General features: G+C 43.3%; 1 protein-coding gene across 30 annotated transcripts in view; it reads left to right on the forward strand.

Moving 5' to 3' along the window:
* Positions 1-19511, forward strand: part of NRCAM (neuronal cell adhesion molecule) — a 290847-nt gene that overhangs the window by 227752 nt on the left and 43584 nt on the right. For all 30 annotated transcript variants that reach the window (XM_045052233.1, XM_045052235.1, XM_045052246.1 and 27 more), the window contains 7 exons: positions 379-490; positions 3476-3660; positions 5131-5262; positions 13023-13166; positions 16214-16325; positions 17835-18001; positions 18094-18241. In XM_045052233.1, coding sequence (XP_044908168.1) covers positions 379-490; positions 3476-3660; positions 5131-5262; positions 13023-13166; positions 16214-16325; positions 17835-18001; positions 18094-18241 — 1000 coding nt within the window. The remainder of the gene's footprint in view (positions 1-378; positions 491-3475; positions 3661-5130; positions 5263-13022; positions 13167-16213; positions 16326-17834; positions 18002-18093; positions 18242-19511) is intronic.

Below are 19511 nucleotides of genomic sequence, written 5' to 3' on the forward strand. Positions count from 1 at the left end.
CTTCCAGAATATAGTTAATTTTCCCTTTGACCTGAGCACTAATTTTAAGGGGTGGAGAATTTGATAACGTGACTTTCCCCTGTATGTCTACATTTTGAAAATTTGCCAACCCACCAAAAATTCATGAAAACCTAACCTAAATTAACAGAACACACAAGAGTTAAAATAGTCCTTACTATCCGTGCTTATGTAACCACATTACTTGTGTTCCTCACTGAGTGAGCGATGGCTGTTCATAAGGCAGAGTGTGGATGTGTAGTTTAACAAATTCCACAGTGTTAAGTGGTTTTGAAAAGGGATTAGAGTCTTAGGCAGTGAACTGTGGTTCTAGAAATACATATTCATAACTTTTAATCCATATGATTTTATTGTTTGCAGCTAAACCAAATAGAGAGAGGCCACCAACCTTTTTAACTCCAGAAGGCAACACCAGTAACAAGGAGGAATTAAGGGGAAATGTCCTTTCGCTAGAATGCATCGCAGAGGGGCTGTGAGTTGACGCTTTCTGTCGTGATGTACATTTCTTGCAAAAACGTAGTAGGTTGGTAGAGAGGCATTAATATCACAGCAAGAGGCATTGTCTTATACGAATCCCATCAAGCATCAAAAAAAATGATAGTTATTTTCAAAATAGGCCATATGAACCTCATATTAGTGAAATAGTCTGTTAATATAATAGTGTTCCCCTTGAAATAAGTATGCGTGATCACCTTACGATTATAATTAGGATATATCGCTTTGCTACTGTTGTGTAACAAACAGCCTCAAACCTTAAAAAGAGTAGCTATTTATCATTAGTCCTTTGTCCACAGGTCTTGGGGCCATTGTGTAATGGGCGAGATGAGGACATTTTAGGTTGAGCTTGTTCATGCACCTGCTAGGCAGCTCAGCTGTGGGTTCTCGGTTCTGAGGGTCTTCTGGCTGCTAGCAGGACAGCTCTTGACCATGCGTTTCTCCTGTCCCTCTAGCGGTCTAGCCCTGGCACGTTGTCCTAACAACGGAAGCACACATGGCTTCTTAGGGCCCAGCCTCAGAACTGGCACACTGTCCCTTCCGCTCCTTCAAGTCACAGGCCTAGCTTCCTTATGAATGTCTCTCCTCCTCCTCCTCCTCCTCTTCTCCTCTGAATGTCTCCTCCTCCTCAGAGCTGACGCCACCCTCAGAACCCATGTGCCCTTGACAGGAATTGCAGGGAGGTCTTCGCTCAGAGATGAGAACAGTTCTGGTAGATACACACAAGAGGCAAGTTTCTACCTGGTTCCCTCGTAGGCCTGGCACAGAGCAGGTCCTGTTGATACAGACACATGTGCTGGGAACATTGAACGGAATCTCAGAAACATCCTTGTGATGACATGTTCCGATCTGTGCTGTCCTTGATGCTGGTCACCCAGCATTCTCAAGTTCCTTCCCAGAATGGGTCTCCAGGAAATGGCTTCGCTGCTCACTGTGGGAGACACAGGGAGGCCTCTGCTGGTCGTGTCAGGAAATCACAACACACACTTCTCAGTTCCTCCCGTACCTGAAAGCTACCAACCCCTTTTAAAGATCTAAAATATATATCTTGCCCACCAGAATAAAAAACAAACAAACAAACAGACTTTGGAATTTTCATCATCATGGTGTTAGTAAGTGATTTACTGTACAAAATCTTAACTTTTGGGAGTAGGTGTACCCATTCTCACAATTTTGGGATTCTCCTTCCCACAAATGGTCTTTTACGTAAAAACTAAAATATGATTGATATTTGGAAATTGCATCGAACTTCCAAAAGAATTGTTTTAAAACCTTGGAATGTTGTAAAACTAAGAGTGGGGCTCTCTTCATTTCTAAGCCAATAGCTGTAGGACTCAGAATCAAAATACTTCTCTTTGTTAACAACTGCCCACTGGGTAGTAAGGAAGCCTCCAGAACAATTCATGACTTGGTTTGATGTCATGCTTCTATCTCTGTCACCCTCTCGCCTTCAGATCGTATGAGATACAGATTATCTGACTACAAAGAAACACCAGAATATGCTATCAGATAGCACATCTTCATATATATATATATATATATACATATATATATATATGTATATATATATATATACATATGTATATATATACACACATACATATATATACATATATGTATGTGTATATATATATATATTTATATATATGAATCTTTAGCTTTTCAAATGATTTTACATTTTATACCTCTTTTTATATTCACAGCATGTTTTATTTTAGAAACTATTTCATCAAATTCACATGTTCAATTATTTATATTCAACTATGCAAACCAAAAACAATTCTCTAATCAATTAATCCCACTTGAATTTCTAATGACAAATATTATGATCTCCCTGAGGGCCTAGACCTTTTTTCTCTTTTTCTTTTTTTTTTTTTTTTTTTTTGTCTTTATCTTCCTAGCACACAACTTAGTGCTTGGTCTGTAGTTCAGTGCTTAGTAAATGTTCGTGTCCAGCGGATTTTTATTTTTACCCTCATGGAAATCTTATAAAATCACTAGGTCAAAATTCTTCCATTTGATGGGGGTATAGGTATAAAAGTTCATGGGCACAAATAGGTATGTCAGCTCTTTCTCTGCATTTTTTTAATGTTTATTTATTTTTGAGAGAGAGAGAGAGAGAGAGAAAGAGAGAGTGAGCATGAGGGGGGAAGGGGCAAAGAGAGAGGGAGACACAGAATCTGAAGCAGGCTCCAGGCTCTGAGCTGTAAACACAGAGTCCGACGCGGGGCTCGAACCCACAAACCATGAGATCATGACCTGAGCCACCCAGACGTCCTCTTTCTCTGCGTGTTTAACTCTAGCTGATAAAAAAAAGAAAACCTCGGTATCATTAATTTCATAGTAACACTTTTGATTGATCCTTCGTATAAAATTTTCCAAGAGTGCCTCATGGATCAGAGCTTTGCAGAAAATAATTAGGTCCCTTCAGTGAAGTCACTTATGCCAGCCCATTCATGGAATCAGGGAAGTCAAAATTTGTGGTGCGCCATGAATTAGCATGGGGCTGCTTGTGTGAAAAGGTAGCTTATGAACTCCAATACAAGGTTTTGAGCATTATTTTTTCAACGTTTGTTTATTTATTTATTTATTGAGAGCGAGAGCAGGCAAGCCAAGGAGGGGCAGAGAGAGGGAGACAGAATCCCAAGCAGGCTCTGTCTGTCAGCCCAGAGCCCAACGTGGGACTTGAACTGACAGAACTGTGAGATGCTGACGTGGGCCAAGATCAAGAATCAGGAATTGGATGCCTAACAGACTGAGCCACCCGGGTGCCACCCCCCCCCCACCTCCACCCGGGGCGGGGGGGGGGGGGGGGCGAGTTATTTATAACAGTGTGATGCTAGTTACAGTGTCTTTATATTTCTCATGATCTTTATACAGTTTGTTACAAACTTGCATGAAAATTCACCCTCAAAAGCGATTAGGTGAACTTGTCTGTTGTAACATTTATTTATTGTCTCAGGCCTACCCCGGTCATTTACTGGATAAAAGAGGACGGCACGCTACCCACCAACCGGACATTTTATAGGAACTTTAAGAAAACTCTGCAGATTATTCAGGTTTCAGAAGCAGACTCCGGAAATTACCAGTGTATAGCCAAAAATGCATTAGGAGCAATCCATCATACCATTTCTGTCACGGTCAAAGGTATATAATTGTTTCAGATGTGTTGCTCTTGCCTTCGTGAGAACTCGTAAATCTTCAGTTAAATATGCTTCTGATTATATTCTTCAGTAGCAACAAGTGTAAATTTACATCAACATTCCCAATACCTTGACGCTCTTCACATTACTATTTATAATGCATCTCACGCCGGTTAAAAATTCTCTCCCTCAAATCTTCCTCACAGAAGGATTCTGCTTCATAACTGTAGAAAGAATGAGGGAAATCGAAAATCGCCATTAAAATCCCACGGTTATAACTGCTGCAGGCAAGAGCCGGTAATGAAAGCTGAGATTAGTGGATAAAACTTGAAGGAGAAGTAGGGTATCTGCATAGCCTCAAAGTGTTTCTTCTCACACACACACACCCCAAAACTTAATTACGGAGGGGGGTTTAACACATGTCCACAAATTCTTTAGCATTCCTTTGGGTAGGAGATGGAACTGAATTGCCCTGCCCTTGAGTGGGGGCTGAACTTAGTGACTCACTTTTAATAAATAGATTATGGAAAGCAGGTGGATAGTCACTTTCAGAGGAGACACGTGACAGACATGGCCTCAACCAAGTAAGCCAGGTTAACATAAGCCGTGATAAGTCATGTTGGTGTCATGTATTCCCTGAAAGATGGATGCAGTAAGAAGGGTCCATCACCCCAAACCTCAGTGTAGAGAAAACGTCAGACAAACCCAAATTGAAGGGCATTCTACGGAACAACTGATCAGCAGTACTCTTTAAAAGTATCAAGGTCATGAAAGACCAGGAAAGACCAAGAAACTGGCAGATGGGAAGAGACTGGTAAGGAGACAGGATAAGTAAACACAATGTGGCGTCCAGGACAGGGTCCTGAGACAGAAACGAGGCATTGGTAGACGAACTGGAGAAATCCTAATAGAGGGTGTAGTTTAGCTAATAGTATTGTACCGATGTTAATTTCTCGTGTTGATAACTGGACCATGGTTATGTAAGACCTCGCTAGAGAAAGCTGGGTGAAGGGCTCACGGGGCACTCTATGCTGGCTTTGTGACTTCTCGAAAGTGGGAAGTCTTTTGACTTGCTTCCTGGTTTTATAATTAGGTGTATTCTGCAGGACTCAGAACTTAAATTCATGCTTCTCAACACGTCTCTGTACTGTAAATTGCTCTGCCTCTTTTGTGAAATCTGTTACCTCTTTCATGCCTGATGAATTTAATGTAAAACGAGATGACATTTATAGCACAAGGGTCTAGAAACAATACACAGTCGTCTGTGAATCTCTTTAAACATTCTTTTGAAAATCTCAAGTGTTCTTTGGGACATCGCTTACAAATCTATCCACTCTTAAGCAAATGAAGCTAATAGATGTTTTGCAGAATACTTATTCTTTATTATTAAAATAGTTCGACATACTAAATTTGCTAGAATACTTGCATGATTGAAAGTTTTGTGGGGTTTTTTTTTTTTCTTTCCTTAATAAAGCGGCTCCATACTGGATCCTGGCACCTCAAAATCTTGTACTGTCCCCGGGAGAGGATGGGTCGCTGATCTGCAGAGCTAACGGCAACCCCAAGCCCAGGATCAGCTGGTTATTGAATGGCGTCCCAATAGAAAGTAAGTTTCCTCGCCTGGCTCTGGTTGTAGTCTCAGCGGGGAACACAGTGGGAGGATGAAATACCGGTGGTTAAGGAAGGAAGCCGTGTGCAGTTAAAAAAAGAGACACCAAATTACCTTTAGATGCTTATTTTATGACCTTCGGGTACTCCTTAGGACCGAATAGTCTGTGCTCTTAACGTGATGCTGTGTGCTGATGGGGACTTGGCAATATTCGCCGTGTTCTACGTGGGCCCTCCGAAGAATGACAGGGTCAGAAATAAACAGGACTGAAAAGTTCAGATTATCTTTTTCGTTCAAAATGTCAAGTGGCTCAAGGAAATGTTGTAGGAGTCCAGGGAGATGCGGGGGAGGCTAGGGATAGAGCCGGGGGATGTGGCGAGAAGAAGAAACACAGCTGTTGTCATTTAAAGAGTTCTCATTCCTAAGCATAGCCGGGATGTTCCTAAGTTCTGTGGTCTTCAGAGGCTGTCCTGTTTAGAGCCCTTCAAAGAACAGGTCCCCCAACCGTGGTTGTATGCTGGACACTCCATCTTCGCTAAGTTTTCCTCCCCAAGTATGCCGAGGTCACCTCCAGCAATACTGGCTGCTGTGTGCCACCTCGTGAGCCACCTTTCCTGGACCGCTCCCGGCTTGCTCTCTCTCAAGCCAGCTTCCCCAGCCTGCCGCCGTGCCGCCCAGAACAGTCCCCCAGAGTGTGGCCACAGTCCTGTCCTCTGATCTTCTAGCACAGCAAAGGCCAGTTTCATAAAACCTGGTTAAAGGCTTGAAGATGAGAGAAGGCTTGAGGGTTATGGCAAAGAAAAAACAAACAAACAAACTTAAAATGGATATTGTATCTCCTTGCTCACAGATTCCTTAGTCACAGGCATCCACAGAGATCCCACTCGGTCTTCTTTTTTCCCCCGACCTCACTCACCACCCACTGCTGCCTGCAGGAGACTGCACATTTTCCCCTTCTTGGAGTTCACACCTTCTCTTACACCCAGAGAGAGAGAGAGAGAGAGAGAGAGAGAGAGAGAGAGAGAGAATCAGCTTTTGTTTAAAACCCAGACTCAAGATGACCCTCCTAGCCAATAGTATAATAATCTGCAAAGACATTCTTAAGTTTATTTTTATTTATTTTGAGAGAGAGAGCAGGAAAGTGCAAGAGAGGCAGAGGGAGAGGGAGAGACAGAATCCCAGGCAGACTCCAAGGCAGGACTCGAACTCATGAACCATGAGATCATGCCCTGAGCTGAAACCAAGAGTCAGACGCTTAACCGACTGAGCCACCCAGGCACCCATGCAACGATATTCTTGAGTCACAATGAAGACAACCTTCAGGCTTATGAAGTAGAACACCTTTGCTCCTCATTACCTCTGAGCCAGAATCAAAAATTTGTTCTACTTTTACTTGACCAAAAGGTCCGTTAAACTGGCTTTCCTGAAAGAGTCTTCACCCTGCGATGGATCTGAGAGCTACCAGCAGATATTAAATGGCTTAGTCCCCATTTCTCGCTATCAGGGTCTTACAACTGTGGGTCTAAACCAAGTAAGAGCTCCCCGTTCCATGCTGTTTATTAGGAATTTGTGTCACACTACACAGCACTTATCAGATACTCTAAAACAGACAGTCTGTGGTTACTGTAAAAGGAAGTATGTTCCAGGAAGAACACAGATTCTAAAGAGGCCAGGGGCTGGGGCTTGGATATTTCCACTCCCAGTTTTAACCACGATCAGGATCAGGAAGAAGTGCAGAGAGTACCTTGTGGTGGTGCATTGGGAAGCTGTTGCCAGGAGAGAAAACAGAGACGGTAGGCATACAGCCCAGACCTAAAGAACAAGTTTTATGGTGCGGTATCTGATTTGCTCAGGAATGCATAAACAGTGGCAAGAAAGGACGGGGCGTGCTCAGTACTGTGACGGCACATCGTGCAGCTTGGGGGTTCTGTGCCCTTTACGGAAGGTTAACTGCACACCTGAGATCTGGCCTCAGGGGGACTGACAAGTGGCAAGGGCCGTGCATCTCACCCCCCCGCGGAAAAACCAGGGAGCTAGGGAAGGTTGGAAAGATAAACCCCTTCCTGATCCATGGTTCATAGTCCATCCAAACCTGGCACAGGCAGCGTCTCTCGGGTAGCCTTGTGGCTCCAGTTGTACTAAAGGCTTTGAAATTCACTCGTAGACACCCCTTTAAATGAGCTATCTGCGGGGAGCAGCAGTTGGGAAAGGCCTGCCTGGGGAGGGGAGGCGCAGGACGGCGGCCCTGAGATATAAGTTAGGCCCTCTAGAACCCCAGACCATCTGATTAGGTCCTGAGCAGAAAGAGAACAGAATCTCCCAAATCAGGTTCCAAATTAGTTCATTTCTTCCATCCCGAAAGTATGCATCAAGTCCCCACTGGAAGGACAGCAAGGAGTTGAGCAAAGTTAGGATCAAGATTCTACGGTGCCCACAGACCCAGGGTTCCCCGACCTCTGGCGTGCCTCAGAGAAGTCCCTCTGGTCCACAAGCGGGGAGAGACACCATGCAGCATAGCAGCAAAGCAAGGGCCCTCCCTCGCCCACCAGGCTGCCCCGCGGTGCCGGGAACAGGTGCCATATGCTTATACCAAGGTGATATGAAGTGTCTGAATGGTGGCTCTCTCCACATCTGGTGGCCAGGCTGAAAGTGCATGGGTCACTGTGTGGAATCTCATTGTTGAAAGGTGATGGCCTGAGGCACCTGGTGGGGACCCTCATAGCTCTCTGCACAACGATACTGCAGGGCCCCCTTGTTCCCTACTAGCCCCCAGCAACTGATCCATCTCCCAGTTCTGCTGAGTCTTGCATAGCTAAGTTCAAAGCGAACCCTACGTGTCTCCACCTTATGTTGCCCTCCCCTGATCCAACAGAAGGAGTATGTGAGGAAGAAAACTGTCAAACAGTCGGTAGAAGTTTGAGGAGTTTTGTGCCTCTGCCCTTTCTATCCTGGTTGATAATTAGCCCATGAATCTGGAGGCCCCTAAACAGAATTGCCTTTGAGGTTTGGGAGCCATTCAGGACATGGGAGACAGGCTTCTTTCTCATCTGCAGCTTGTTGAGCTGTGCACCTGTAGATGCTTCCAGCAACGAGGGAGCGGTGGTGGGAGGGGGAGGGGTGGCGGAGAGGCAGGGTTGGCAAGGGAGAGCAGTCTGCTGCGGTATACGGAGGCACAGAATGGGCCTGGTGAGGATTCCTGACCTTCAAGGGGGCCTAGAATAGACCCCGGACATTAAATGGGAACATAGGCCATCTGGCAAGAACACCCTTCCACCTGAGAAGCTGCGGAAACCTTGTGGCAGGGTGGGGGGGGGGGGCAGGCAGCTGCTGAGGGTGAGGGTCAGGGAACGGCCGTGTCTCTGCAGCATCATGCAAGGAGCTGTGCAGTGTCCCCGCCAGGTGCGACACAACAGGGGACCACACTGCCAGACACACCGCCTCCCCACTCCTGACTGTGGACAGTCACCTAAGGACAGTGATATCTCCTAGCTCAGCAGGCCCTGGCTGCCAAGGGCACATAGACCCTACAGAAGGAGAATCAGCATCACGGAGAGGGAGGCGTAAGACTAGGGCTCTGTTAACAGAGTACTGCATTATCGATTTGTGACTGCATTTCAGAACTGGAATCTACTGTCTTAGAAAACTGGAAGAATTAACTCAGAAAAGTATCTGGGGTCTAATCGCAAACTCTTCCAAAGCTCTGTCCTCCCAGGACCGGCCAGGTTGCTTTAAGTGTTCCTTGAAGCAAAAAACCAGACCAGACTAAGTATGGAATTTGCCTAAAAACACCTAAAATATTTTTTAAAACAATCTACAGAAGTCAGAGCAAAGAACACAGGTGTACAGAGCTGGCACCGGAAGAGATCTTTGATTTTATTGTGTGACCTGCAGTGTGTGGGAGGGTGTGAAAGTAGCACCCAGAATCAGGAAGACGACGTCCAAGGCCAAGGCCATGGACGATGTGAACCTGTCCCTGTCTTAAGAGTCAGCAGATGAGCCTAAAATGTAGATCTTTAATCGTCCCCTATTTGAGTAGTGGAACAGCTCAGATTCTTCCAGGTGGAGCACATACAGGATCTCACCATCGTTGTTAAAAGGTCCCTTTTCTCTAAGGGATGAGGAGGGGAAGCAATGAAAAGAATGAGAGTAGACAGATCTCCTGTGGCCACACTTCTGTATTTGGCTGACATCAGACGGGGAGATTGAAAGCCAGGAGCACAGGAGAAGCTGCCAGGGGCATGGAGGCCTGGTCCAGGCTGGTCCCCAGATTCCACCAAGGCATCTCCCTTCTCCCTTCTCCCTTTTCTCCAAAGTAAAGGGCTCAGTTGGCATTCCCTTCTGGGGGATGGAGTAAGCAGACGAAGGAAAATCTCCATCATGGCCAAATGTTCAGATTTCAAGGAGATGTTTATAAAGTAGACGGACTCAGAAAATCTGAGCCTTCATCTCATGCTAAACCACCAGGTGCTCCAGTCTCTAATTTCTCTTCTCCAAAGTGCACGTACTTTCTAGTTAATCCACTGCATAAAGTTCTTTTTGAAATAAAATGATGCAATAGACACAAAACTATCCGTTAAATTGATAGTGCTCTCTACACATATGAGGTGGCAATAATTATCATTCTCATTATGTAACTGCTGGAAGCATTTCTAGGTTTGGCCAGCTGTGTCAGGACAGTTGGAATAAAGGAATGTATTGTTGGAAAGATATCAGCCCAGTTCTGAACCTTATCTTCGGGGCTCTAAATTGTACATGAGGCCTCTATGCTCAAATTTCTTTCTTTGTTGTTCATTGATAGCAAAAGAAGTTGCTTATTCCCAGAATTAATCGTTATTCCTTTGGATACCTGGAGTTTGGTTGCTGGAGAGTTACTCCTATCCAGTAGCCAGCACACAGAATCCAAGGGCTTCCAATATCCCTACACTAGCAATTTTCTTCTTTATCCAGTACCGACTGAGCCTCCATATGTCACCGCGACAGTTCCCGGGTTTGTTTGTGTTTGTTTAGTTAAAGTACTTAAGGAAAATGTAGCCCAAATCCCCGTGGCAAGATATTAGCTTATTCCCTACTCTTACCTAGAGGATTTATTTCATTCCTAAACACCTTGCCAAAAAATAAATATTTGAAGACTGCTCCATTAAGCAGCAACAAGGCAGGTACAGTCAGATGCCTTTCAGGTAAAGAATAGCATTGAGATGAGTTGACAGCAAATAAAAATGCAAGGGCGGGCTACAAAAACGCTTTTTAAAATGGTTTATGTTGTGATACATGAGTTCCCACTGAGGGAAGATTGTCCTCCTGGCTTCATTGGTTGAGCTGGTCTTCCGAGTTTGTGGTGATGTATTTTTATTATAGTTTAAAAAAAATAAACCATAACATAAAATTTACCATCTTAATCATTTCTAAGTCTACAGTTCAGCAGTGTTAAGTACATTCATATTACTGTTGAATAGACCTCAAGAACTTTCTCATCTTACAAACCTGGAACTTTATGCCCATTAAACATCACATGGTGGTGTAAGTTTTAAGAGGTCCATACACTCAAGGAACGTGAAGAGCTCTCCTCACATATCCAGAGAGATTCAGGCCAGGGCTCTGCCCGAGCATCATCGCTGTCTGAAATGCCCAGACACTACTCAACCAGCCCCCCTGCTGCCTACAATGTCCGCTGAGGTGCCGTCAGAATGGTGGGCACTGAGAGTCCCCCAGAGTGGCCCAACATTGAGTGCCCAAGTGCTGGGTCCAAACCTGCTGAGCGTAGCTGACAAAGAAAGAGATCCTAGAAACCCTGCTCTGTTCCAAAAGCTTTGCTTGGATGGATGTCACTGAGAGTGGGTGAGTCAGAAAGGCCCCCGTGATCCTAGACTTGGGGTCTGGGACAAGGACCATGGGTGGCCCCGGGGTATACTGCATTCTCAGGGTACCTGGCTGCCTGCCACAGCCATAGTTTGCTTCCTAGGCCAGTGTGACATTTCTGTCCTCTGCTGTCATGTATTGATGCAGTCTTTACCCTGTTAGAGGGATTAGAATTTGTATTTATCTTCTGGTTGGAAGAGCATGTTTCTTAAGGCAATTTTGAAATATTCAGAGTCATAAGCAGCAGAAAGGAGCTAAGAAACCAACTCAAAGGATCCAGGCATCCCCCATCACTAGTGAGTTAACTGGAGTATCTAAGGTGATTTTACAAATTAGCTATTAGTTGTGATCGGAGTGTTGAACAACTACATACAGAATAGTCTGACAGTAAATTTTCTGTGGTTTGAAGCCACTAATTTTGTAACTTGCTACAGCAGCCATGGAAAACAAACACAGCATGCGTGAGCACACTACTCCAGATCCACATGCTAAAACAAGGATGAGTAACTATAGTTCTGTTTATTTGTATGAAAGTGAGTTAATAAACCACCGATGAACCAAACATTTGAGACTTGCAAGGAATCAAAGTGTCCAAACGCGGTGATAAGTATGTCTTAGACGCGCATCTTCTTTTCTGTCAGCAAAAAGAAAAAAAAAATGGTGTTTGGAATGGAAGCAAAGGCTTCTTTCTTAAGTGGGTCAAGTTGCAAGAACGGCTTTTGGAGAAAGAGTACTGTCACTGAGTGTTGAGTTGGATCAGTGTGCTGAGGCCGGTACCTGTCAACCCTTTCAGTGTGCTTTTAATGCGGTGTAAGGTCACAGCCTAAGGTTCAGCACTCGCAGAAGGACATTTATCTCCAGGAGCACTGCACTTCTACGTTGCTAGGCATGGCCTGGACTAAATTCTCACCTATTATGGTACTCTCATTCCACGGCAGTAAGGATCAGTCCCGGTCCTGATTTTGGCTTTTTGGTTTCTAGGTTTTTTGGGTTTTTTTTTTGCTTTTGGTTTTGGGGTTTTTTTGTTTTTTAACATACTTGAGAGAAGTTTCACATAATCTGTTTCGGCCTCAGGAATTTCCGATTCAGGAAAAGAAATGTTTGCACATTTGATTATTGGCCCTGTATATTTATGTATGTACCTATAAATAAATAGGTATTTATTTATATTTTAGGTATTTATTTATTTATATATAAGTATAAATAATATATATAATATTTCTATTTATAATATAATAATAATATATATAATATATATTTAAATAAATATATATATCATATATATCATATATATATCATCATATATATATATCATATATATCATATATATCATATATAATATAGTATATATAATATATGATATATAATATATAATATAGTATATATAATATATAATATAATATATATAATATTTATAGGTATTTATTATTTATCTATTTATGTCAATGAGAGGCTCATAAAAGACACAGGTTTGGATGGGCTAGAGGGTTTTTGTATTTTCAATGAGCGTTTGCTGTCTCCTCTCGATAAATTAACTCACTTCTTCGTAAAGAACCACAGTTTCTTTGTGAAAAGGCAACGCCTTCCTGAATTTGTATTGCTGTTTTCACCTAACTTGTGCTTGCCCCCACTGCCGGATCTCTCAAAAACGATATTCAGTTTTACGGGCTGAATCCACTCAGGACTAAGTGAGTATTGAGCATAACCCTATGCTGACACGTGATAACTAAAATCTGAGGAGGGAAAATGATGGTTTCTGCCTGGGTTCTCAGTCTCCTCCTCCTTACTGCACATACCTAGATTCGTGTGTGTTTCTGTCGTACTTACTATAATGCAGACCTCAAACTGCACATCTTCTAAGCAAAGAGGAATAAATAACGTGCTTTTGTTTTTACACCCAGTTGCCCCTGATGACCCCAGCAGAAAAATTGATGGCGATACCATTATTTTTTCGAATGTTCAAGAAAGATCAAGTGCGGTGTATCAGTGCAACGCCTCTAACGAATATGGATATTTACTGGCAAACGCATTTGTAAATGTGCTGGGTAAGCGCTCCCTTGATTACAGAAATGACAGGTTCAGTGAATGACTGCTGTAGTCTTCCATTCGTTCAGCAAAAATATACTGAGTACCTACCATGTGCAACACACAGAGGACTGAGAGCTAGATGGGGTATATGAAGGTGGATAAGATACAGACCTTGCCACGAAGGCTGTTATACTCTGGCCTTGATGTTCTTTCATAAGACAGTTCTTTTTTTTATATATCTATTTATTTATTTTTGAGAGACAGAGCAGGGAGGGAAACAAAGAATCCCAAGCAAGCTCCACGCTGTCAGCGCAGAGCTCGACGCAGGACTCGAACCCACGAACCTTGAGATCATGACCTGAGCCGAAACTAAGAGGTGGCCGCTTAACCAACTGAGCCTCCCGGGCACTCCTATAACACAGTTCTTATAGTGTCCAATTATTCATTGGATAGGGGCGCCTGGGTGGCTCAGTCGGTTAAGCGTCCGACTTTGCCTCAGGTCATGATCGCACAGTCCGTGAGTTCGAGCCCCGCATCGGGCTCTGTGCTGACAGCTCAGAGCCTGGAGCCTGCTTCGGATTCTGTGTCTCCCTCTCTCTCTGACCCTCCCGCCTTCATGCTCTGTCTCTCTCTGTCTCAAAAATAAATAATAAATATTAAAAAAATTTTAAAAATATATTCATTGGATAATTAACCAGATAGTCAGGCAGCTCCATTCCCAGTCAAATGCTCCAAAGGAAAATAGCATTCATCTGCTTTTAGTAACGGGATGTTCCTGCTGTTCCATCTTTAGGAACTGGGAAGTTCAATAACAATTTCATGATTCTGATTTTTAAAAAATAAATCATTAATCATAATGTTTGGCCTTTATCCTAATCACAGATGTACATTTATTCATCAATTCTTAGCAATATGTTTAGAAAACTATGATACAGTGAAACATCTTCCGAAATGGTTGGTGTTTTGTTTTGTTTGAGTGTCATCGACACACAATGTTACATGAGTTTCAGGTGTACAACTTAGTGATTTGACAAGTTTATACTTGTTTATACTTCATGCTTCTATTCACCACAAACGTAGCTACCATCTGTCCTGACGCTTTGCTGTTAATATCATTGATTTTGCTCCTTATGCTCGGCTTTTTATTCATGTGACTTACCCATTCCGTAACTGGAGGCCCATATCTCCCTCTCCCCTTCCCCCATTTTGCCCGGCTCCCTACCCCCATCCCCATCAGCAACCATCAGCTCTCTCTAGTTAACGGTTCTGATCCTGTTTTTTGTTTGTTGATTCTTTTTTTTTTTTCTTAGATTCCACTTATGAATGGAATCATATATTTGTCTTTCTCGGTCTGATTTATTTCACTTATCATAATACCATCTTGGTTCATCCATGTTGTCTGAAATAGCACGATCTCATCCTTTTTATGGCTGTGTAATACTCCACACACACACACACACATACATATATATACACACACACACACTTTTACTTTATTCATTTGTCTATTCATGGACACTTAGGTTGCTTCCATGTCTTTTTTTTTAATGTTTATTTCTTTTTGAGAGAGAGAGAGAGAGAGACAGAGTATGAGCGGGAGAGGGCCAGAGAGAGAGGGAGACACAGAATCCGAAGCAGGCTCCAGGCTCTGAGCTGTCAGCACAGAGGTCCAAACTCACAAGCCATGAAATCGTGACCTGAGCTGAAGTTGGATACTTAACCGACTGAGCCACCCCGGCACCCCACCATGTCTTGGCCATTGTAAGCAGTGCCACAATAAATATAGGGGTGTATGTATCTTTTCGAGCTAGCGTTGTTGTTTTCCTTGGGTGAATACCCAATAGGGGAATTACTGGATCATATGGTATTTCTATTTTTAGTTTTTTGAGGACCCTCCATACTGTTTTCCGGAGTGGCTGTACCAGTTTGCATTCCCACCAGCGGTGCACGAGGGTTCCTTTTTCTGTGCATCCTCTCCAACACGTGTTGTTTCTTGTCTTCTTGATTTTAGCCACCCTGACAGGGTATGAGGTGGTATCTCATTGTGGTTTTGATTTCCCTCATGAGGAGTGACACTGAGCACCTTTTCAGGTGTCTGTTGGTCATTCATCTTCTTTTTTACAAGGCCCTGGACACAAATTGCCTTTACAATTTTCAATCACTTTATGTTCTCATTTCTGTTGCAGTGTGAGCCCTGGGGCTTCTGCCTGGCTTTTTAATCCCTCCTCCAAGGATGATCATTGGGTACATCATCCACCCCCCCCACTATCCCCCCGACCCCCCAGCCCAGCTCCCTAATTCCAAATTTGATTGTGCTGCATGAAATGGTTGGTTTATGTGATCATGATATTTCTCATGCTGGACAAAAACTACCAAGACATCAAGTTGGTTAAAAAATTTATGTGAGGATTGTTTTCACGGTGCCAGAAATTATATGTCAACTCTTTAAGTGTAGTAGGCTCCCTTTCAAATGAAATTAAAGTCAGGAAGCCAAGCAGGACTTGGTATTTGTCCTTCATGCTTGAAATGAAGGGCAGGAAATCACACACAGAGCTGAGCACAGTTACAATGTTGGTGGATGTTTAGGAGGAAGCTTGGATTTCTGGTTCTGTGTTTCGGTCACCCACACTTCGCTCTTTTCTGCCGCCTTGTCTGCTCGCCACCACCCCTACCCATTCATTCTCGTTCTAACCCTGAGGTTAGGATGGGCCCATCAGCTAACAAAGATGTACTTGACTGCTATTTTTGTGCCAGATACTGACCTAGTTTCTGGGGAGAAAACAATAAAAGTCCCATTCCCTGCCCATAAGGGACTCACAGTACAGTAGGAGATAGAGATAAATAGATCATTCAAATACTGTGCCTGAGAAAGACATGTGACAAGAGGTAGGAGAAAATGTGCATTTCTCCACCTTGACCGGTGGTGTCCTGCTAGAGAATGTTCAGGAAGAGGCATACTGGTAATGCTTTACTATAAGCTTGCAATACAATACAAATACAGTTAGGCGGGCCGAAATGTTTATTTTATTTTAATATTTACTTTACCTTTTTAAACTGTTTTCAGCTGAGCCACCACGAATCCTTACATCTGCAAATACACTCTATCAGGTCATTGCAAACAGGCCTGCTTTACTAGATTGTGCCTTCTTTGGGTCTCCTCTTCCTACCATTGAGTGGTAAGTCGTGGCTCTGTTTATTTTTATTTACTTATTTATTTTGGGAGAGTGAGTGAGAGCAGGGGAGGGGCAGAGGAAGAAGGAGAGAGAGAATCCTAAGCAGTCTCCATGCCCAGTGCAGGCCCGACGTGGGGCTCGATCTCATGACCCTGGGATCATGATCTGAGCCGAAATCAAGAGTTAGACGCTTAACCTACTGAGCCACCCAGGCACCCGTCTATTTGTTTTTAATATTTACATTGGCTGAAGCCTTCAAATCTCTCTGTGTGTTGGGTTTTCATTTAGTCAGAGAACAGACAGTGCAGATTCCATCATACTATTATTCTGAAATTCATTCATAAACAGGTATACTACTTGCTGTGTGCTAAATACCTAACACATGTCCAGTCTGTTTAGCAGCACACTTTGTCAACCACAGAGGTAGCTGGAAATGCATTTTTTTAGGTTTATTTTTTTATTTATTTTGAGAAAGAGAGACAGAGAGAAAGTGGGGGAGGGGCAGAGAGAGAGGGAGACAGAATCCCAAGCTGTCAGCACAGAGCGACACGGGGTTTGAACTTACAAACCATGAGATCATGACCTGAGGTGAAGTCAAGGAGTGGACGCTTAACCGACTGAGCCACCCAGGTGCCCCTGGAAATGTATTTTTTAGAAATTGAAGGTCCTCCCGTATGTTACGATGCCACGGACATCACCTGGGACTTCACAAGGAATGCTGGCTGAAGAGCTGGTTGGGGACATTCCTTGATAACAGAATATCATTTGGGGTCAGAGAAGGGTCCTATAAGCTCAAAAGCAGAATTCATTCCCCAGTGTTCATTTTTAGTGCCCCTCCCACCCGAGCTTCCTGATTTGGATCCATCCACGCTCACTGGTATCCTTTTACCGGTGTCCTGGTGAGGTCACGCTTAGCTTAGGTTGACTTTGCCTCACCCCTTTTATCAGTCCCCACTTCTGTATGACAATAGCCCGGAAGTTGAATGGACACATACTTTGTATCCATGCTCTATTGTCTTTCTTCCCCGAATAAGTTCTTATTGATACGAATCAAAAGTCTCTTTAGAATTCAAATCAAATATCTTCCAATCGAGATCACTTTAGAATTGTAGCCTGTAGACGGGCTTACAGATAAGTCCCAGTAGGGAGGAGATGTCAGAAAGCTCAGTCTTCATTTTGCCTGTTTTATCGTCTATTTAGAGGTAGAATAGATAGTGATGTATTTATGAAATATGAATCTCTGATGCTGAAAATTAGAATTTGAGTGTTTTGCGTTGTCACCCTAATGCTTCCACACCATTTCTCATTAAATCTTCCCATTTTACATCCTGCCTTACATTGACCCCACTGACTTACAGGCATGCAGTTCCGAATGTCTTGTGCAGATTCCAAACGTCTCTGAACTTGATACTACAATGCAGACCATCATGTGTTGACCTTGAATGTAGCATTTTATGTCTGACTTCAAATTATGATTTTTTTATTCCCTTTGTGATACTCTCTGTAATGAAGGTTCAAGGGAGCTAAGGGTAGCGCGCTCCGTGACGATATTTATGTTTTGCATGAAAATGGAACTTTGGAAATTCCTGTGGCCCAAAAGGACAGTACAGGAACTTACACGTGTGTTGCAAGGAATAAGTTAGGAATGGCAAAGAATGAAGTTCACTTAGAAATCAAAGGTAAGGCAGAGGTGATGAAGCTTTTTCACGTATTATGTGGCTTTGAGCAAATTCTTCAGCTTTGGCGATGGATAACGGAAGTTAAATTTCAGATCCAACCAGGATCATTAAGCAGCCTGAATATGCAGTAGTGCAAAGAGGGAGCACGGTGTCCTTTGAATGCAAAGTGAAACACGATCACACCTTGACCCTCACCATCACGTGGCTGAAGGACAACGGTGAGCTGCCCAGTGACGGAAGGTATTTGAAGACCATTTCTTTCCTTTCTCTTCTTCGTCTCTTTAAGCGGCTCTGAACTAAAGGTTTATTGTAGAGTGACTTAGCAGAGACGTTTCTAAAGTGTCTGAAATCTGCTCTCTCCAAGAAAAAAAAAAAAGTACATTTTTCTCCCCGCTGCAAGATGCTTGGACCTAAGAAGGCATCGAGTTATTGAAATAGACCCTGAGAATGTTTGTTGTATCTTTGTGTGTTGGTCTCCTGGGCAATTCAGGACAGGAAAAACCTTTCAGGCCTTGGATAACTTCCATTGTTTTCTACTGTGTGCAGTGAAGTCTCGACAGATGTTTTCATTACCATTCTACAAATAAGCAGAAATACGATCGCTTTAATCAGCAGAGTGTGTCTAAATCCTTGTCGGTATTTTAAAGGACACTGGTTTTTATGTGGAGAGGGAATTTTCTTTTGCTTTCACCTAAAGCCAATAGAAAGAGAAGGGGGGGGCGGAACCCACAGGTATCTAAAAGAGCCTGAGCAGTCCTTGAGCCTGGAATGAAATCAAACTCATACCTGTCTTCCTGGTGAAGCGTCAATTTGACAGAATGGGTGCTGAGCTGACTATGTGAATCCTAGCTGGCCCAGGGGCCACAAGCATCGCCCCCTACAGGAAGAAATGCTGTGTGCTGGTGGGAATGCTTTCTGTGGTTTGCTTGCAAATGTGCCCAAACAGTGCCTGTCGCTTAATGGCCCCCCCAAAAAACCCAGGTGGCCTTCTCTTCTATACCCAGAATTTCCATGTAATTCTATGCTTCCAGCTGGCCAGTTTTATTTGTGGAATCTGAGTCGCTAAAGATGAGAAGAAAGTAGGAGGAAACGACTGTCGTGTTAAGCTGGCTAAAGTTTCAACTTGGAAATTCCCTGCAAAGACAGTTAATGATTTATGGAGCCTCCTTAAAACCATGCATGAATCCAATTTACATGGATTTTTGATCTACTAATTTCTCATGCCAGCTAGTAACCTCTAGAGAACTCTTCATGGTGCTTGTTGGTCTCAGTCTCCCTATTTCTTGTGATAAAGTCGATACCATTCTTGGCATTTACTTTCTCCTATGAGAGTTTATGCATGTGGCAAAAATGGCAGAAAATTTCTTCAGTAAGTGATAAATTATTTTTTTTTAATTTTTTTTTCAACGTTTATTTATTTATTTTTGGGACAGAGAGAGACAGAGCATGAACGGGGGAGGGGCAGAGAGAGAGGGAGACACAGAATCGGAAACAGGCTCCAGGCTCTGAG

Source organism: Felis catus, chromosome A2 (assembly GCF_018350175.1).
Source record: "Felis catus isolate Fca126 chromosome A2, F.catus_Fca126_mat1.0, whole genome shotgun sequence".
Classification (NCBI taxonomy): Eukaryota; Metazoa; Chordata; class Mammalia; order Carnivora; family Felidae; genus Felis; species Felis catus.